At 46.4% G+C, this 16,566-nt stretch overlaps 1 protein-coding gene across 1 annotated transcript in view; it reads left to right on the top strand.

Annotated features, from left to right (window-relative positions):
- Positions 1–2,217: 2,217 nt before the first annotated feature.
- The window catches only part of WAS (WASP actin nucleation promoting factor), a 62,176-nt gene continuing 47,827 nt past the window's right edge, over positions 2,218–16,566 (top strand). Inside the window, exons 1-4 of the mRNA XM_029610956.1 lie at positions 2,218–2,462; positions 7,730–7,870; positions 8,279–8,365; positions 8,897–8,993. Of these exons, the coding sequence (XP_029466816.1) occupies positions 2,346–2,462; positions 7,730–7,870; positions 8,279–8,365; positions 8,897–8,993 (442 nt within the window). The 5' untranslated portion in view covers positions 2,218–2,345. The remainder of the gene's footprint in view (positions 2,463–7,729; positions 7,871–8,278; positions 8,366–8,896; positions 8,994–16,566) is intronic.

Genomic DNA, 16,566 nt, shown 5'->3' on the forward strand with positions numbered 1-16,566 from the left:
AGAAACCGATATGGTTCTCAAAGAAGGAGGCTGAAAAAATAAAGATAAAAATATTGAAAAAATGTACTTTAGACTTGATGCTATTGATTATTGAATATACTAAGGTGACCACTGAAGAACTTAAGACAGAGATAGTTGTTGTTGTTGAAGATGATGGATAAGTTTAAGGACAAGGTTAAGAAAGGCAAGATTGCCAAATTTCATCATGATCAACAGGATTATGTAGATTCCTGGGAGTACCCTTGGCTTAATTGCCAGACTAGTGTTGAATGGTCTTGTAAACCTAAGAAGGTCACGTTTGCCTCCTCAGATGACTCATCCAGTGGCTGTTATGAAGCCAGTGATTCCGGATCCACAGAACAGCGGGCTCCTCATACACCTTTTTTAATACAGGTCTCACAGTTTCTCAGGCCTGATCATCCATACAGACGCCCTCAATATCGCTCGCCACCAGAGGATTTTCAGTGGCACAAACCATTTACTCGATCACAAGCGAACCAAAATTGGTTGTGATTAATCTTTCCTCCCGCATCCTAACACTGGATGAAGAGCAAGTTCTGAATTATGGTCTTTACACAATCCACCACACCACTATTTATTGTAAATCAATTGAGTGCAGCAATCTTCTGCGTTTTGAAAGTTACCACCTGCGGCTCTTTAAATGCGGGCTACCCGTTGGACAATTTTTGAGACTATGTGGCATAGGTTCGACTACCGCAGAATTTGATACACAATGTGCAGGACTTGTCATTTTTTTCAGTGGGGCTATCCAAGGAAGGTCACCAAAGCTGCACATTTACGAGTTCACTTTTCAGTCCAACAGCAATTGCTACAGTATGAAGCACCTTGGAGACTGGATGATGTGGTATGCACCTTAAAATTTTCAAACATCACACACAAGATAATTTCTTCTATAAAAAACAATGGCACATTTTACAACAACATTCGATGTTCAACACTTTCGTAATGCTTTTTATAGACGCGGGAGAAATGTCAAGGACTATTGTAGTATCTGCTGTACCCCAGAATGTAATGTCTGCTGGTGTCCCTCACAGATGCCATCGAGCTCGCAGCACATGTCACATGTGTGCTATCACGCTGTCAAGAACAGAATGGCAACATCCTAGCACTGCCAGAAAGGTTCTCTTAACCATTTCAACAGATTGCAATTCTCATTATCTACATTTTGATTTGCCCTTGTCCATGTCCTTTTATCTATATTGGTCGAACCACACGAAAGATTAAAACAAGAATCATTGAGCATAAAAGCTGCATTAACACCCAAGACTTCTGTGTCCCATGTGTGGATCATTGCATTGAGAAATGTCACAGTTTTGCAGATCTACCTTGGACCATTTTAGAGCAGGTCTGATTCCCTCCTCGTGGTGGCAATATCAACATACTTTTAAACAAACGTGAACAATATTGGATGTTTTATTTGGACTCAGTAATACCTCATGGTCTTAATGAGAAGACTTAATGGCATTCCTTTTGATATTATTTTACATTCTTCTCATTTAATATACACTATTTGTTTACATGGTTCCAGTCTGATCTGGTAAGAACAGGGGTGGGATTGACAAAAAATATTTTAAAAAAAATATTTTTTGTTGCAAATAAAATCTTGTTATAGAGAGCAAAGCAAAATAAGTTGATAATGTATGACTTATCTTGAAGCTCCAGTTCAATTAAACCCAAACCCAGGCTCATCAAACAATTCTTTGGATCCATAGGAGCTGGCTAGAATTATAACGCAAGGTATAGGACACCGAAGTTGATGGTGCTGTCTTTTCTATGAGTCCGTTTCTAGCAAAATAACTATACCTGAATATTTACTGCACTGTCAATCTGAGTGAAATTTAATTGCTGGTGTGTTTTTCACTCTTTGGGTTGCACCGCTGCCGACCATGCTGTACCTGTCCTGTAAGCAAATGTGGTGGGCTTCCATTTCCAGTAGTTTTTTAATCTTTGAAATGTTCTCTAAAAAGCATGAACTACAGTAAAAATAAACACAAACTCACCAGCCATGGCCTGAAAAAAAGGGAAGGGAGACTGAGACAGAAAAGTCAGCTTGCAGTTATAGCACACTGAAATTTGCATTCAGAGGATGGCTTGGTGGTTTTGGGGCTTCCTGTCTGACAAATGCAACCTCCGTAAATGAAAAAAAAAGAGAGAGAAAAGAAGCACTCACACACGGAAGTTCTCCTTTTTCTCAGACAAGCAGAGCCTGCAAGCTACTGGGAAATACTCAGTCCCTGCACTGAAACGGGACAGGGGTGTGCAGGGGAAGGAGGCCCCTTTCTACCACCACCCTCTGCTACCCAGCTGCATTCCAGCTGTGAAGAATGAGTAAAGGGGTCCCACGGCCCGGAGCCCGGGGACACCAGGAGAATGTCCCTTCGTGCCTCCTCCAGCCACAGGAGAATGATCAAGTCTTCGAGCTTCTAGGAAGGAAATGTACAGTGAGTAACAGCTTCTTTTTTTTTTTTTTTTCTTGAGGGAGGTTCAGTTCCCTGGGCTCTGGTGTGCACAGCATCAAGGGAGATATGGATCTTCCTGGAGATACTGGTCAGACTTACTCCATGCTCCTTGCCTCTAGCCCTCTGCCTCAGGTAGGACTGGAAGCAGGGCACATTTCTAGGCCATATTCCTTGAGGGCTACAGTCATGGTTAAGATGCCCTCCCACACGGTCATCTGCTTTCCAGGGGATGTTTCTCAGCAGACCCAAGGCCACACACCTCCACAGGCTGAAGAACTGGGTTTAGGTCTCTCATGCTGTTGATGTCTCAATGAATTCCAAAACTGACACCGGGTCTTTGAAGTCTGCTCACAGCCACTGAGCCACAACTGAGCGAGAGGGTCAAGAGACGGGGCCCTAGGTCATCAGCAACAGAGTGAGCCAGTTCAGGTTTTAGCCCCATTCTGTCCATAGATTTGTATTTTGTTTGTTCATTTTGGCGTTTTTATAACATTGCATTTCTACACCGTGACAAGTCCCCATCCCAAAGACCTTGTAGTCTGAGGCAATGGGAGATAAAAGAGATTTGCCCAAGCTCACAGGGGGTGTCAGTGGGAAAGGTGGAATTTGAACCTTGGTAGCCTGGTTCCCAATCAGTTACTTAAATCATGAGCTCGTTCCCTCTTCCTCCAAATTTCTCTGAAGCAGGAACGACAAGTCCCATTGATGCAATGGGGGCAAAACCAGGGCTGGATCAGCCTGCCCCTGATGAACTGGAGCCATCCAACAACTCGTTGAGTTATTTGTGACACGTTCTGGGCAAAGGACTTTAACCTGATTTAACTTCACATGAACTATCCTTTGGCTGTAGGCAGAGGGATTAGAATCCGAATCTCATAATAAAAGTAAGAATGGCGAGAGGCAGGAAAAGGAGAAATATTCTTTGAACTATTTTTTCACAAACATCTCCAGGGATTTTTTATTTGGTCCCTTGACATGTTATACTCCGTGAAACTGGACTTATAGAATCCAAAATTGAACCTTTTAAGTCGATTGTGGCTCAACTCCTGCTTTTCGGTTGGTGGAAGTCAGGTGCTCAGCCTTCACTTTCTGTTCAGCCCTGAGTGCAAGCAAGAACAGGAAGTGCACTTCAGACCCATACTTCCTGTCTGAAAGGTAAGTGTTCTGCTCTGCGTGATACAAGGGACCCCAGCTGCTAAAAGGAGACCTTCATGCATGCAGAGCCATAGTTAGCCTATAGCCAATGTGTCCTGAGTCATAAATGCTACTGCAAGAATGATGCCCTACTCCTGTTGCCAAGAAGGGGGATAAAAAAAGGAGGGAGAGGTTGGATCATAGGCGTTGGAACGGGGAGGGCTACCCGGGCCTTGGCCTGTCCAATCTTTGAGCCGCTCCGTCCCCCTTGATCTGGCAGGCACCACATGGCTCTCTGCAAGTTTGAGCCGTGCTGGTGCCTATAGTCTTGTGCTGTTCTCGTGAGACTCAGCAGGAGACTACAAGTGTCTGTGCAGCTCAGACTTGCAGAGAGCCATTCGGTTTCTGCAGGAGCACTTCTGGGAGGTTTGCTGGGGTGGAGGAGGCAGGCAGTCTGAGTCTGGAAGGGGGCTGGAGTTCCAAGGCTTGAAGGCTGCCTGGAAGCTGGAGGCTAGCGGTCCGAAGCTGACTGGGGGAGGTACAAGGCTGGTTGGGAGCTGGGAGCTGAGGCTAACTGGGGGGGGGGGGGGGTCCCAAGGCTGGAGGCTGGCTGGGAGTTGTGGTCCAAGGCTATCTAGGGGGTTTCTGAGTCTGGCTGGGGTCCCAAGGCTGACTGTGGTTTGGTCCAAGGCTGACTTGGGGGGGGGGGGGGGCATAAGAAGGCTGGCTGGGAGTTGAGGTCCAAGGCTGACTGGGGGGAGTCTGAAGCTGGAGACTGAAGGTTGACTCAGGGGAGGTCTAAGACTGGAAGCTGGCTGGGGCTCTAAGGCTGACTGGGGAGTAGGGTTCCAAGACTGGAGGCTAGATGGGATGGAGAAGGCTGAGGCCGGCTGGTTAGGGTGGGTTTGAGGCTGCCTGGGGGTCTGAAACCAGCTGGCTGTCTGGAAAGGGGTTGAGGCTAGAGGCTGTCTGACAAGCAGGACTGGGGGCGGGGATGGCTGAGTAGGGGAACTAGTGACTGAGGGGGCCAGGCTGGTTGGCTTTTTTGGGAGAAAATGTATGGTTGTGAACAGGTTGGCAGGGATAGCAAGGCTAGTTGGTTAGTGGGAATGACTGACAGAGGGCAGACTTGGTACAGGGGAGAAGGTTGGCTGGGTGGGTGTGTGGCTCTCCTCCTCTTGTCTTACCTTCACATTCCTGGTCTTCTCTCCCTCCTCTCTCCTTCTTCTTTCCCCATCCTTGGTCCTCTAGTGGGGTGGGGAGTGGAGCGGGAGGAAGACCGAAAGAGAGCAGGAGGTGCGGGGAAGCTGCAGTGTATGGAGAAAGAGAGAGGAGTTAGGGAATCCTGGCAGTGGGCAAGGAATTGGGGAGACAAAGTACCGGTACCACAGGACCCAGTGTTCTTGTGAGTGTTGGAGGTGAGTGTTATGTAACAAAACACTCCTCATTTCTCCACAGGAGCAATGACAGAAGTTCAGCAGTCCCAATATAATATCCCCATTCTCCACAAGAATGACAATCAGGGCTTAGCTAAAGCATGGGAGAAAATGTATTTCTGTTGCCTGCACATTTGCAGTTTGTGGATTTACTTTTGGGATCTGCCGGGTACTTGTGATCCAGATTGGCCACTGTCGGAGACAGGATGCTGGGCTCGATAGACCTTGGTCTGACCTAGCACGGCATTTCTTATGTTCTTATTCTGTATTTGATGAAGATCTTTCTGTGTTCTGCGAGTGCGACCCGAGCTGAGGTATTCATGAGCTTTTATTTACTTTGCATATTTTCAGATGCAGTTTTATGTCTGTTTATTTTGTTTTACTTAATGTTTTATTATGTATGTTATTTTAATTTTCCTTTATCTAATGCATATTATGAATTATTTTATAAGAATTATGTATGTTACTTTACTTGTAAAGCTCATTGAACAATCCATGGAGAAAGCAGTATGGAAATGTTTTAAATAAGTAAGTAAATAAATAAATAAATTCTGCTAGTAGGGATCTGTAGCCGTCTTGTTAATTGTGTTTTCCCACTAGGAGGGGTATTGGTGTTCTAGGGACTGGTGTAATATTTGTAGTGCTGCCTTTTCACAAGTAGGTTTATTGCTGTTGGAGTCCTGTGAACTAGTGCTGCTGTGTTATGGCAGATTGGTATGTTTTGTTTTTGCAGGATTTTGTATTTCACAATATGTCTGATAGTGAAGGGAGTTTTTATTACTTTTACTTTGATGACACCAGAATTTGAATTTTGATTTTGTATGGGGATGTATACAGGAAGATATCCTGCTTTGCCCCCGTTGTTGGAAGGGTTTGTGTGTGGGAGGGGGGGGGCAGGTGGGGGGGGTATCTGTGGATGCAGAGTATTTTTTACAGAACTGGAGGTAGAAGATTTATATTTGATTTGTCTTACACATACAATGACGAGAATGAACCTCACGCTTAAGCCAGGATATGATCTCAGTTGCTCAGATTCACTGCTAGTGTTCTTGTTAATATACCTATGTTGTGACAAGCAGCTTCTTTGCTAAGCCAGTACAGTGTTATATATACAGGCAATGACGCCAGAGATGGCCAATTAGGACTGTTTCTGTATCTTTAGGCCATGTTTTCTTGGTCTCTGATTTCGTCTCTTGTACGATGATCTCTCTCTCCGTACACAGTATAGTCGCTTAGCACTGCCACTTCTATTAGTAATGCTGTTTTTTGTCATTTTCTCCTTTATCGCTATGTCTGGGTTTTCTAGCATCAAGCTTTTATCATTGGCCTGGGAATAAATAATTATGATTTATGTGAGGAATGTATGTAAGAAACAATGACATTACCTGTAAGCATAAAGTAGGAAATGAGCAGTGGGAGCTGGGCCCAGAGACTGGGGGTGGAGCTTGCCTGATTTGCTTGGCTCGCCCCAACCAAAAAGACATTCCACTGCCTCGGGGTTGGATCAGGGCAGTGCTGAATAAACTGTTTGAGCTGTGGACCCCCTTGCATTCATGCAATTGAATTGGTATTCCCTCTAGATGGGTTACTTCCTCTCTCTCTCTCTCTCTCTCTCTATGTATACGTGGAATATCAGCTATATCTGGCTAGGCTGGATAACTTTAACCCCACTTCTGAGCAGGTCTAAAGTTATGCGGCCTTGTGTAGCCGGGTAACTTTCTTCTTAAGCAGTGCTTGAACCACCGGGAGCGGGTGAGTGGTAACACTCAACTCCCAGAATTCGGCTATCAGAGGGGAGGTCGGGGGGAGTCCGGGGGTGAGCCACTTTCTTGTGTGATTGTGGGGGGGAAGGTCCAATCGGATCATTTGGGATCACATCGGGGAAAGGTTGTGGGAGGGCGGAGGAAGAGGAATCGGACATTTTTTTTATGGGTGAGGGGTGCTGGGCCCGATAGGGATCTTCATATATATAAACTGGGTAGCCTGACATTTGGGGCACAGGCCCATTGATTTATTTGTAATTTTTGGTAAAAATGACAGGCTACTTAACCGGATATATTTGAAGATATCCGGTTAAATAGAAAAGTTATCCGGCAACACAAGGAAGGATAAATGTTACAACCTAACCGGCTATATTCAAACATAGCCATTTAGGTTTTAAAGTTATCCAGCCACATGTAGCTGGATAACTTTAAGCAAGTATATTCAGCAGGACGTCTATGCTGCTGAATATACAGGAGAAATTATCTGGCTAACTTTAGCTGGATAACTTGTCTACTAAACGGCCTGCTGAACATTGGCCTCCTAGTTATTTATTTATATTTAAAAAAACACTTCTGTACGGCTTCCCTAGCTCTAAACAAAGTGATGTATAATAAATCAACTGCCTGACATTGCAGACAGGGTCATCAAAATCTGATTTGGTTGCCATGGAAGACCTGAACCTGCCCTAGTCTTTTTATCTCCTTTTCCCCAGTGTGTTCTGGTAATGGTAGTCCTGTGCTTTCTAGTGAGGCTACAAGCCCCAGAATACCGGCTGATGCCAAGTTAAACAGTGGGGCAGGACGAAAGGCACACTTCGCACATGCCCCTTGTTTTTAGGATGTCAGATATTCAGTGGCAGGTTGCGGTCACAGTGCTTGTTTCTCACCGTGTTTCTTTCATCGCTTTTCGTTGCAGAGTTTGTGCACATCTGTGGCACAGCTGTACATGGCATTGCCTCCTGGCAGCAGCCACTGGAGTAAGCAGCACTGCGGCGTGATTTGCTTCGTGAAGGACAACCCTCAGCGCTCCTACTTTATCCGACTGTTCGACCTGAAGGTAGGCGAGGGGGATATGAGATGGGATGCTTGGATTACAGGCAGTTCATTGGCACAACGCCTCACTTTAACCTCTTCCCCAGCCTAAAAAGCAATTAAGCGCAGTGGCACCTGGATATAAACATCCCAGCTTACGGAGTCACCACAGAGAGGCAGTAACGGGGAAACAAAGTGATTCGCCCAGTGTCGCACCCGGAAAGTCAGTGGCAGAAGCAGGATTGGAATCTATGCAGCAACCTTATTCCCGAGTCCCAGCCCACGGACCGCACCTGCACGCCCATATTCCTGGAGCTCCGTCCTTTACTGTCCAGTACATCATTGTGCTTTCACTGTCACCCCGAGAAACCCAGGCCGGTGCAGGCGAAATGCCTGAGAAATTATTACCTCAGGTTTCCTTCTTCTCTTCCAGGAAGGAAAGATGGTATGGGAGCAGGAGCTGTATTCCTCCTTCGACTATCTGGCTGCCACCCAATACTTCCATGTGTTCGGCGCAGATGTGAGTACACCGGGGCACGTTCACTGTCAAAGGAGCAGAAGTGCAGAGTCACTGTAACTCCAGGAGAAGGTCCTGGGGAGGTTGGAGGCTTGCTCCCCCTTCACAGGAAAATAGAATAACAAAACATTTGACCATAGATAGCTGCAGTCTTCCACAACAATACAGAAAACATAACCGGGAGACGGCAAATTCTGGTAGTTTCACATACCGGCAGGACTGAAAGGGATAGAAAAAAATTCAAGCAGTCCTTTCCCTTTCTTCCAGGCAGGATCCACTGTACCTAAATCGTCTCAGCCATATGTGGGTCTAACCAGCTCTTAAACATAGCCAGTGATGGAGATTCTACCGCCTTCCCAGGAGACTTGTTCCAGGACTTCAGTAATTGTGCAGCTCAAAAGCTCTCCCTAACATCTATTTTAAACTACCCCGCTGCAATTTATGCCCGTTATGTTTGGCCTATTCCCGCTGGAGAGGGAGAGCAACTGATCATTGTCCATTTTGTAACAGGCTTTTACGCTGGTCTTTCTACAGGACTGCCAAGCGGGGCTGAACTTTGCGGATGAGAATGAGGCTGATATGTTCCAGAGTGTGGTGGAAGAGAAAATTCAGAAGAGACAACATAGGCAAGGTACAGAGGGGTGGGGGAGGGGAGGGCGGGTTCCAGCAAAGGACTGCAATAATAGCATCTCCAGCACAGGTCCTCATGTAACCAAAATCCAAGAGAGAGAGAGAGAGAGAGAGAGAGAAAGAGAACGAGAGAAGGAAAGAGAGAGAGAGAGGTGGCGATACCGTACCATAATATAACAGCACTAACCCCCAGGACCTCGTGTGCGTGGAAAGGTTGCACTGCAAATACTCGAAGGGTCCCTAGAACCCCTTTTAGAAGGTGCAGATTGAAAGATATACGGAGGTAAGCTGAACTGCTATAGATCCCTGCACGGAACCTCAGACCCGCATGCAAAACATAGACAGGCTCTCACCATGCACAGACTAAGGAAGGGCCTGATCTACTAAGGAGGGGGAGGGGGGGAATCTTCCAAGCCATTTGTGCGGATAAACAAAAACTAGAACTTTTTATCACATTTACAGTAGGCGTTCTTGGATGGGGTTTTAGGTCAGTGAGAAAAAAAATAACACACGTGGATTCCATTTTTAAATCTGCGTATGCTATTTTCAGTGACAAACACGCCTCCACCCAAAGCAGGTGCCAATATACCCACAGCAGGTTTTGAAGGAAAAGTATGGGTGTACTTTCACTTTAAAAACTGGTGCAAAGTTTGCAGGTAAAATGTACCTATGGACTTTGTTCCAGTGCAGACAGTTTGAAAATTACCCTTTTCTTGGTTGTCCTTCCTGCCCAGTCCAGACATGAGGATTATGTCCTCCTCACCAGCAGATGGAGTCAGAGAGTTAAATCTCATACCGATGCCCTCTTTCCCTATATGGCCTGGTGCAGCATGGGAGCCATTGCTAGTTCTTTTGCCTCCAGCAGATAGTGGGCTAGGCTTGAAGCAGGTCAGAAAATAGGCTTCTAGGGCAATAGCCTCTCTTAGGTTGATTTACCTAGTAGAAGCCAGGACCAAGTCAGGGAGTTTTGGACAACAGCCAGGCTGGCTGATTTTCCCTCCCTAAGGGAACCAAGTGCCTGCAGGCCTGTGATTCCCAAGTAGCTATGATATCTGTGGAGAAAACCTTCCATTGAACTTTAGCTCTCGGGCAGTTGGTCTGGACTGGGTATTGTCAGAAACAGGGAAGATTCTGTCAGGAATGGTGAAGCAACCACCTCAGATGGCAAAATTTTGGGATGACATAGCACGCCTGCCATGGTCGTCTCACCCTGTAACCAAGACATACACGGTTGGCAGAAAAAATGAGCCACAGAGGAGGCCAAGGCAATTCAGGGAAGGCAAGGGGGTGAGTAAGTGAGCACAAAGGAAGGAGTTGAGAGAGGAAGGAGGTGGAAGAGGGGAGTAAGGAAAAGAACAAAAAAGGGTGGTAAGTAGGGAGGGAACAAGAATTACTGCAGGGGGGGGTTGAGAAGGAGAGAGCAGGGCCAATAGAAGGACTAGGTGGACTAGGCAGCTGCCTAGAGTGCCATAGTTTGGGGAGTAGCACAGCAGTGACAGGATTGCATCTCCTTGTTCTTCTTGCCCACATGGGTCTAGAAAAGGAAGTTGTGTCATGTGGGTCTGAACGGGTGAAAAGAAGGGGGGCACAATTGCTGCAGCCAGAAGGTGCAGGAGCTTTGTTGGCCCATGTGGCCAGAAGAAAGGAGCAGGAGCAACGTCGGCCCATATTTTATTGAATTTTGGAAACTTTAAAAAAATGTGGATCTGTTTTGAGAACACTGATTTTTAATATAAATGACCAGGAAATGGGGACAATGAGTGAAGTGATTAAATTTGTTGATGACTCCAAATTATTCAAAGTTGTTAAATCACAAAAATATTGTGAGAAATTGCAAAAGGACATTGCAAAATTGGGAGATTGGGCATGCAAATGGCAAATGAAATTTAATGTGGACAAGTGCAAAATGATACATTTGGGAAGAGTAACCCAAATTATAGCTTCACGATGCAAGGTCTCACATTAGAAGTCACCATTCAGGAAAAGTATCTAGGCGTCATCGTTGATAATACATTGAAATCTTCCGCTCAGTGTGCAGCAGCAGCCTAGAAAGCAAACTGAATGCTAGGAATTATTAGGAAAGGAATGAAGAATAAAACAGAGAATATCATAATGCCTCTGTATTGTTCCATGGTGCGACCTCATCTTGAGTATTGTGTGCAGTTCTGGTCACCACATCTCAAAAAAGATATAGCAGAACTAGAAAAGGTACAGAGACGGCAACAAAAATGATAAAGGGGATGAAACGATTTCCCTGTGAGGAAAGGCTAAGGAGATTAAGGCTGTTCAGCTTGGAGAAAAGATAACAGAGGGGCAATATGTTAGAGTTCTATAAAATAATGAGTGGAGTGGAACAAATAAAACATTAATCGGTTGTTTACTCTTTCGAAGAGTTCAAAGACCAGGAGTCACACAATGATGTTACTAGGTGATACACATAGAAAGATACACATAGGTGATACACATAGAAAGAAAATATTTTTTTACTCAATGCATAATTAAGCTCTGGAATTCATTGCCAGAAAATGTGGTGAAAGCTATTAGTGTAGATGTGTTTAAAAAAGGTTTGGACAAATTCATGGAGGAAAAGTCCATTAACAATTATTAAGATGGGGAAATCCATTGCTTATCCCTGGGATAAGCAGCAATGAATCTATCTAAACCTTGGGATCTTGCCAGGTACTTGTGACCTGGATTGGAAACAGGATACTGGGCTTGATGGACTCTTGGTCTGACCTAGTATAGCAAGTCTTATGTATTTATGTTTATGCGTTTATTTATTTAATTATTGAATGTTCTATTTGTCAGCAGTTTTGAAATATTTTTTTCTTAGTATGTTTTCACCATTATGATGATTGTTTTATATTTCTTGATTGTATTATTTGAGATTTATCAGGAATAGGGATGTTTTTCTTTTAGCATTATTGCACTGCTTACAGAGTCTGGCTTGTTGTGGTTTATGGTTCACTTTTTGTCTGCACATTTCTATTTGTGCTGTATGGTCTCTTTATTTTGTATTTGGTGAGGGTCATCTTGTATGACCGAGATGAATAATTCCGATTCTGTGTAGTTTCTGTGTAGGGGTCTATAGCAGACTGACTTGTTCTAGTTCCCTAATAGCACATGTATTGGTGTTTTAGAGCCTGGTTTTTAATGTTGCCTTTTCATAGGTAGCATTGTCACTGTTGAATGCTGGCAGTTAGTGCTATCTTGGTATAGGACGTTTACTATATTGTAATTGTAATTCAGTTTACATATGGCTTTTGCTGACAGCTAAGCTCACAGCTATCACACTTTACCATAGGCCTAATATCATATGGATTCCAAGTATCTTGTTTTGTTTTTTTTCCAGGATTTTCTGGTTGGCACCACAGGATACATGTAAATATAATTTCCTCATCGTCCTGCAGACTAGTCTAGATCACTGGGTTCTGTCTCTCCTACCAGCTGATGCAGGCAGAGGGCAAATTCTTTGGCTTGACGCTGTCAGTAGTCCTCTGCCTCCAGCAGATGTTAAGAAGGTGGTTTCAGCAGAAAGGCGAGAGAGAAGCCTTGAAGGCAACAGCCTAGTTGTGGAATTAGTTCCCTTTGGAATAAGCCAGGGCCGAGCCACGGAACACCTTGGAAAGCCAGACAGGAACGGCTCTTTCCCTCTCTGGGGCGATCAAGAGAGTTTCCTGTGCGCACAAGAGAAGCTTTTATTTTCCAGCAGGGTGATGTGAACTGGAACCTGGGATCAGGTCAGCTAAAGGCTGGACTTGGCAACTCCCCCCCCCCCCCTTCGGAGCAGGTATGGAGAGGAGGAGGACGCTGGGGAGATGCGGAGCCAGGAGGACAAACATTATTGCTGGTTCATACTGTAAGCAGGGGGAGAAGGAGAAGCAGGGGCAGGACGTGCAGGCTGAGGCAGATCGCGCCGAGCAGAGAAGCCTGTCCATGCTCTCATTTCCTGCTGCAGGGTAGGTCTCTCTCCAGCGGCAGCATACCAGCAGCATTCTTCCTGCAGCATCAGGAGCCCCATAATTCCCTGGGATCAGGAGACCCAGGAAACCCTGAATCCTCAGTGGAATTCATCAAAAAGAATTTCATAAAGCTTATAAAGAGCTGAAGGGACAGAGTGTACAGCCATCCCAAGATTCAGGTGTACAGCCATCCCAAGACTCGGGACTTGCTCTTAGAGAGCTTCCCCCAGAAAGCGTTAGTGGAGTCTAAGTTCCTACAAGGCCAAGTCTTCCTTATTCCTGTGGATGAGGAGGAAGAGGGGGACTTAGAAGAGGGGGAGCTGCTGTCACAGGCAGAGGGTTCCACCATGAGATTGTTTAGACAGCAGGGATTTTTCGGCCCTGATAGCAAAGGTCTCATAGTTACTGCGACTGTAAAAAAATCAGCAAGGGGAAGAAGTGCCTGAAGGAGACTCAGTCCTTATGAGTATCAAGAAACTAGTAAAGGCCTTTCTGTTTCATTCAGCTGTGCAGGAGATGATGCCCCGGAGACAGCCCTAAAGAATTTTAGGATTACAGAGAAGCTGTACCAGGTAGAGCAGGGTGAGAAGCTGTTCAAAACACCAAGGGTGGGTGCAGCAGTTTTGGCAGTGGCAAACAGAACCACGATCCCGGTAGAAGGCGGGGAAGTTCTGAAGGACCCTCAGGTTCGCAAACTAGAGATAGCAATGAAGAGATTGTTTGACCTAGCAGGCTTGGCACTGCAGGCAGTGATTTATGGAGGATATGGCGAGAGTCATTATACTCTGGATACAACAGGACCATGCACCCATGGACTCAGAGGATTTGCAGGTCAAGGGTGAGGAAAAGGCAGCATTCCTCTCAGATTCCCTGTATGACCTGATTCAAGTCTCGTCCAAACAGGTGGCCACTTCGGTTGTAGCGAGGAGTTTGTTATGGCTGAGGAACTTGGTGGCAGATTCAGCCTCGAAAGCAAAGTTAAGTAGGTTTCCCTTTAGGGGACAACTCCTCTTTGGGGAGGATCTAGCTAAGCTAGTAAAGGAATTGGGGGAGTCCAGACCACAGATACTCCCGTTAGACAGGAGGAGTGCGGCCCAAGGTAATTTTACCTGAACATGCCTAAGAGAGGCAAGGCAGTATAGACCAGGCAGACCTCAGAGTGGCCAGAAACCCAAACCTCCAGGAAGGACACAACCCTTTTGAGGAAGTAGGCAAGGAAACTGGGAGAGTGGCTTCAGAGGGACATCGGCAAGCAAGGGGCCCAATGACAATTCTGGGGAACTTGAATGGGTGGTGAACAGAGCCAAGAACTGCTTACAGCCCTCAGTGCACTTGGGGGCGGGATTCAATACTGCCCAGGGCAAGGCGTTTATGACAGACCAAAGGATAGATGGGCTGCAACAGCAGGTCAAGGCAATTTTGAAAGTGCAAGCTCCGACAGAGTGGACATATTTGCAGCTCCTTGGTCCAATGGTGGCAGCCACAGAGATGGTAACATGGGCAAGAGCACATATGCGCCTGCCTCAGGAGGTTCTCTTGACCCAATGGTCCACACAGCCAGCAGTATCAAAGGATTTTATCACTCATAGTAAAGGCCGAGAGAAGTCTAGATTGGTGGCTGGCCAAAGCCAATCTGGAAAAAGGGAACAACCTGGATCCCCACTAATCAATGTTCCCTTCTGAGCGGCATCAAAAAGCTGTTCTGCAAGATGCACACAGGGAAATGTTCTCATGAGATACTCTACAGACTTTCTCCTCTCTCACACACACATGCTCAGTGACACACTCACATACACTCGCTGACACAAAATCACACTCTGTGGTCAAAAACATGTAAACTATAGATAGATCCTACCAAATACTGAAAAAGGGACCACAAATTTGAAATATGCTGAACTGGAAACCCTAAAAAGCCAGAACTTGCCTGCAGTGCAAAACTGGAGAAAAAGTTATGCCTTTCCTCCTGTACTGCATAAAATACACATTTTCTGAACTGAAACTCTTCGCACAAAAGAATGAGTAGGAGAAACTCCTGGGAGCACTAGCAATCACTCTTCTGTTTGGCTTTCCTCACCCAAAGGAGACCCAAAACAGTACAACAAAAATATTAGTAAAATATCTAAAAGAAATTAGCAAATATTTATTTATTTGTTTGTTTGTTTTTCTATACCGATGTTCGTTCTTGAACATCACATTGGTTTACAGTGCAACTAGAGTTCTAAGAAGACGAATGCTTCTTATTTTACATTGTAACTTTATAATATTTCTTACATTATATTTCAAATGAAAACGGGGACAGCAATATATCCTGCAAGGTATCTTATCATGTAACAACATAGTATATGGTAACTTAAATATTTCTTACATTATATTCTAATGAAAAATAGGGGGGGACAGTATATCTTGCAAGGTATTTTACAGTATAACAATGTAGTACATGGTAACTTAAAATAAATTATCATTAGATTGTGACTGTTACGGCTGTGGCTGCTGTGCTACCGCCTCACCACCAGGGGTCCCTCTAGTGCTGGCTTTCCTGACAGGCCCAGTCCATCTCCTATGTCCACTCTATGCTCTGGGTGTGCCCTCTTAACCCTGCCTGACAGTTGCCTCGGTGCTTCGGCATCGAGCTCACCTGGGCTCCCTGCTCTAGCCTGCCTTGCGCGGCCTTCGGGCCTATCCTTGCCTTGCCTTGCCTTGCGCGGCCTTCGAGCCTATCCTTGCCTTGCCTTGCCTTGCGTGGCCTTCGGGCCTTTCCTTTCCTTGCCTTGCCTTGTGCGGCCTTTTGGCCTTCTTCCTTGATTTCCATACCTGGCCTACGGGCCTTCTGTGTGTGTGTGTGTGGCCTACGGGCCTTCTGACCTGCCTTGCCCCGCTATTGGTGTGTGGCCTACGGGCCTTCCGTGTGTGTGTGTGTGGCCTACGGGCCTTCTGACCTGCCTTGCCCCGCTATTGGTGTGTGGCCTACGGGCCTTCCGTGTGTGTGTGTGTGGCCTACGGGCCTTCTGACCTGCCTTGCCCCGCTATTGGTGTGTGGCCTACGGGCCTTCTGTGTGTGTGTGTGTGGCCTACGGGCCTTCTGACCTGCCTTGCCCCGCTATTGGTGTGTGGCCTACGGGCCTTCCGTGTGTGTGTGTGTGGCCTACGGGCCTTCTGACCTGCCTTGCCCCGCTATTGGTGTGTGGCCTACGGGCCTTCCGTGTGTGTGTGTGTGGCCTACGGGCCTTCTGACCTGCCTTGCCCCGCTATTGGTGTGTGGCCTACGGGCCTTCCGTGTGTGTGTGTGTGGCCTACGGGCCTTCTGACCTGCCTTGCCCCGCTATTGGTGTGTGGCCTACGGGCCTTCCGTGTGTGTGTGTGTGTGGCCTACGGGCCTTCTGACCTGCCCTGCCCTGCTTACTGTGCCCTGACCCAGCCTGGACCCAGACACTGCTGACTGCCGCCTGCCCTGACCCAGCCTGTACTTAGACACTGCCACTTGCCGCCTGCCCTGACCCAGCCTGAACCCAGACTCTGATTCTTGCTGCCTGCCCTGACCCAGCCTGGTTCCTGACTCTGTTCGAGCTTCCTGTCTCTCTCTACCTGGAGCCACCCTGCTGGGTGGTGTGCACG

The sequence above is a fragment of the Rhinatrema bivittatum genome, chromosome 1, assembly GCF_901001135.1.
Source record: "Rhinatrema bivittatum chromosome 1, aRhiBiv1.1, whole genome shotgun sequence".
NCBI classification, from domain to species: domain Eukaryota; kingdom Metazoa; phylum Chordata; class Amphibia; order Gymnophiona; family Rhinatrematidae; genus Rhinatrema; species Rhinatrema bivittatum.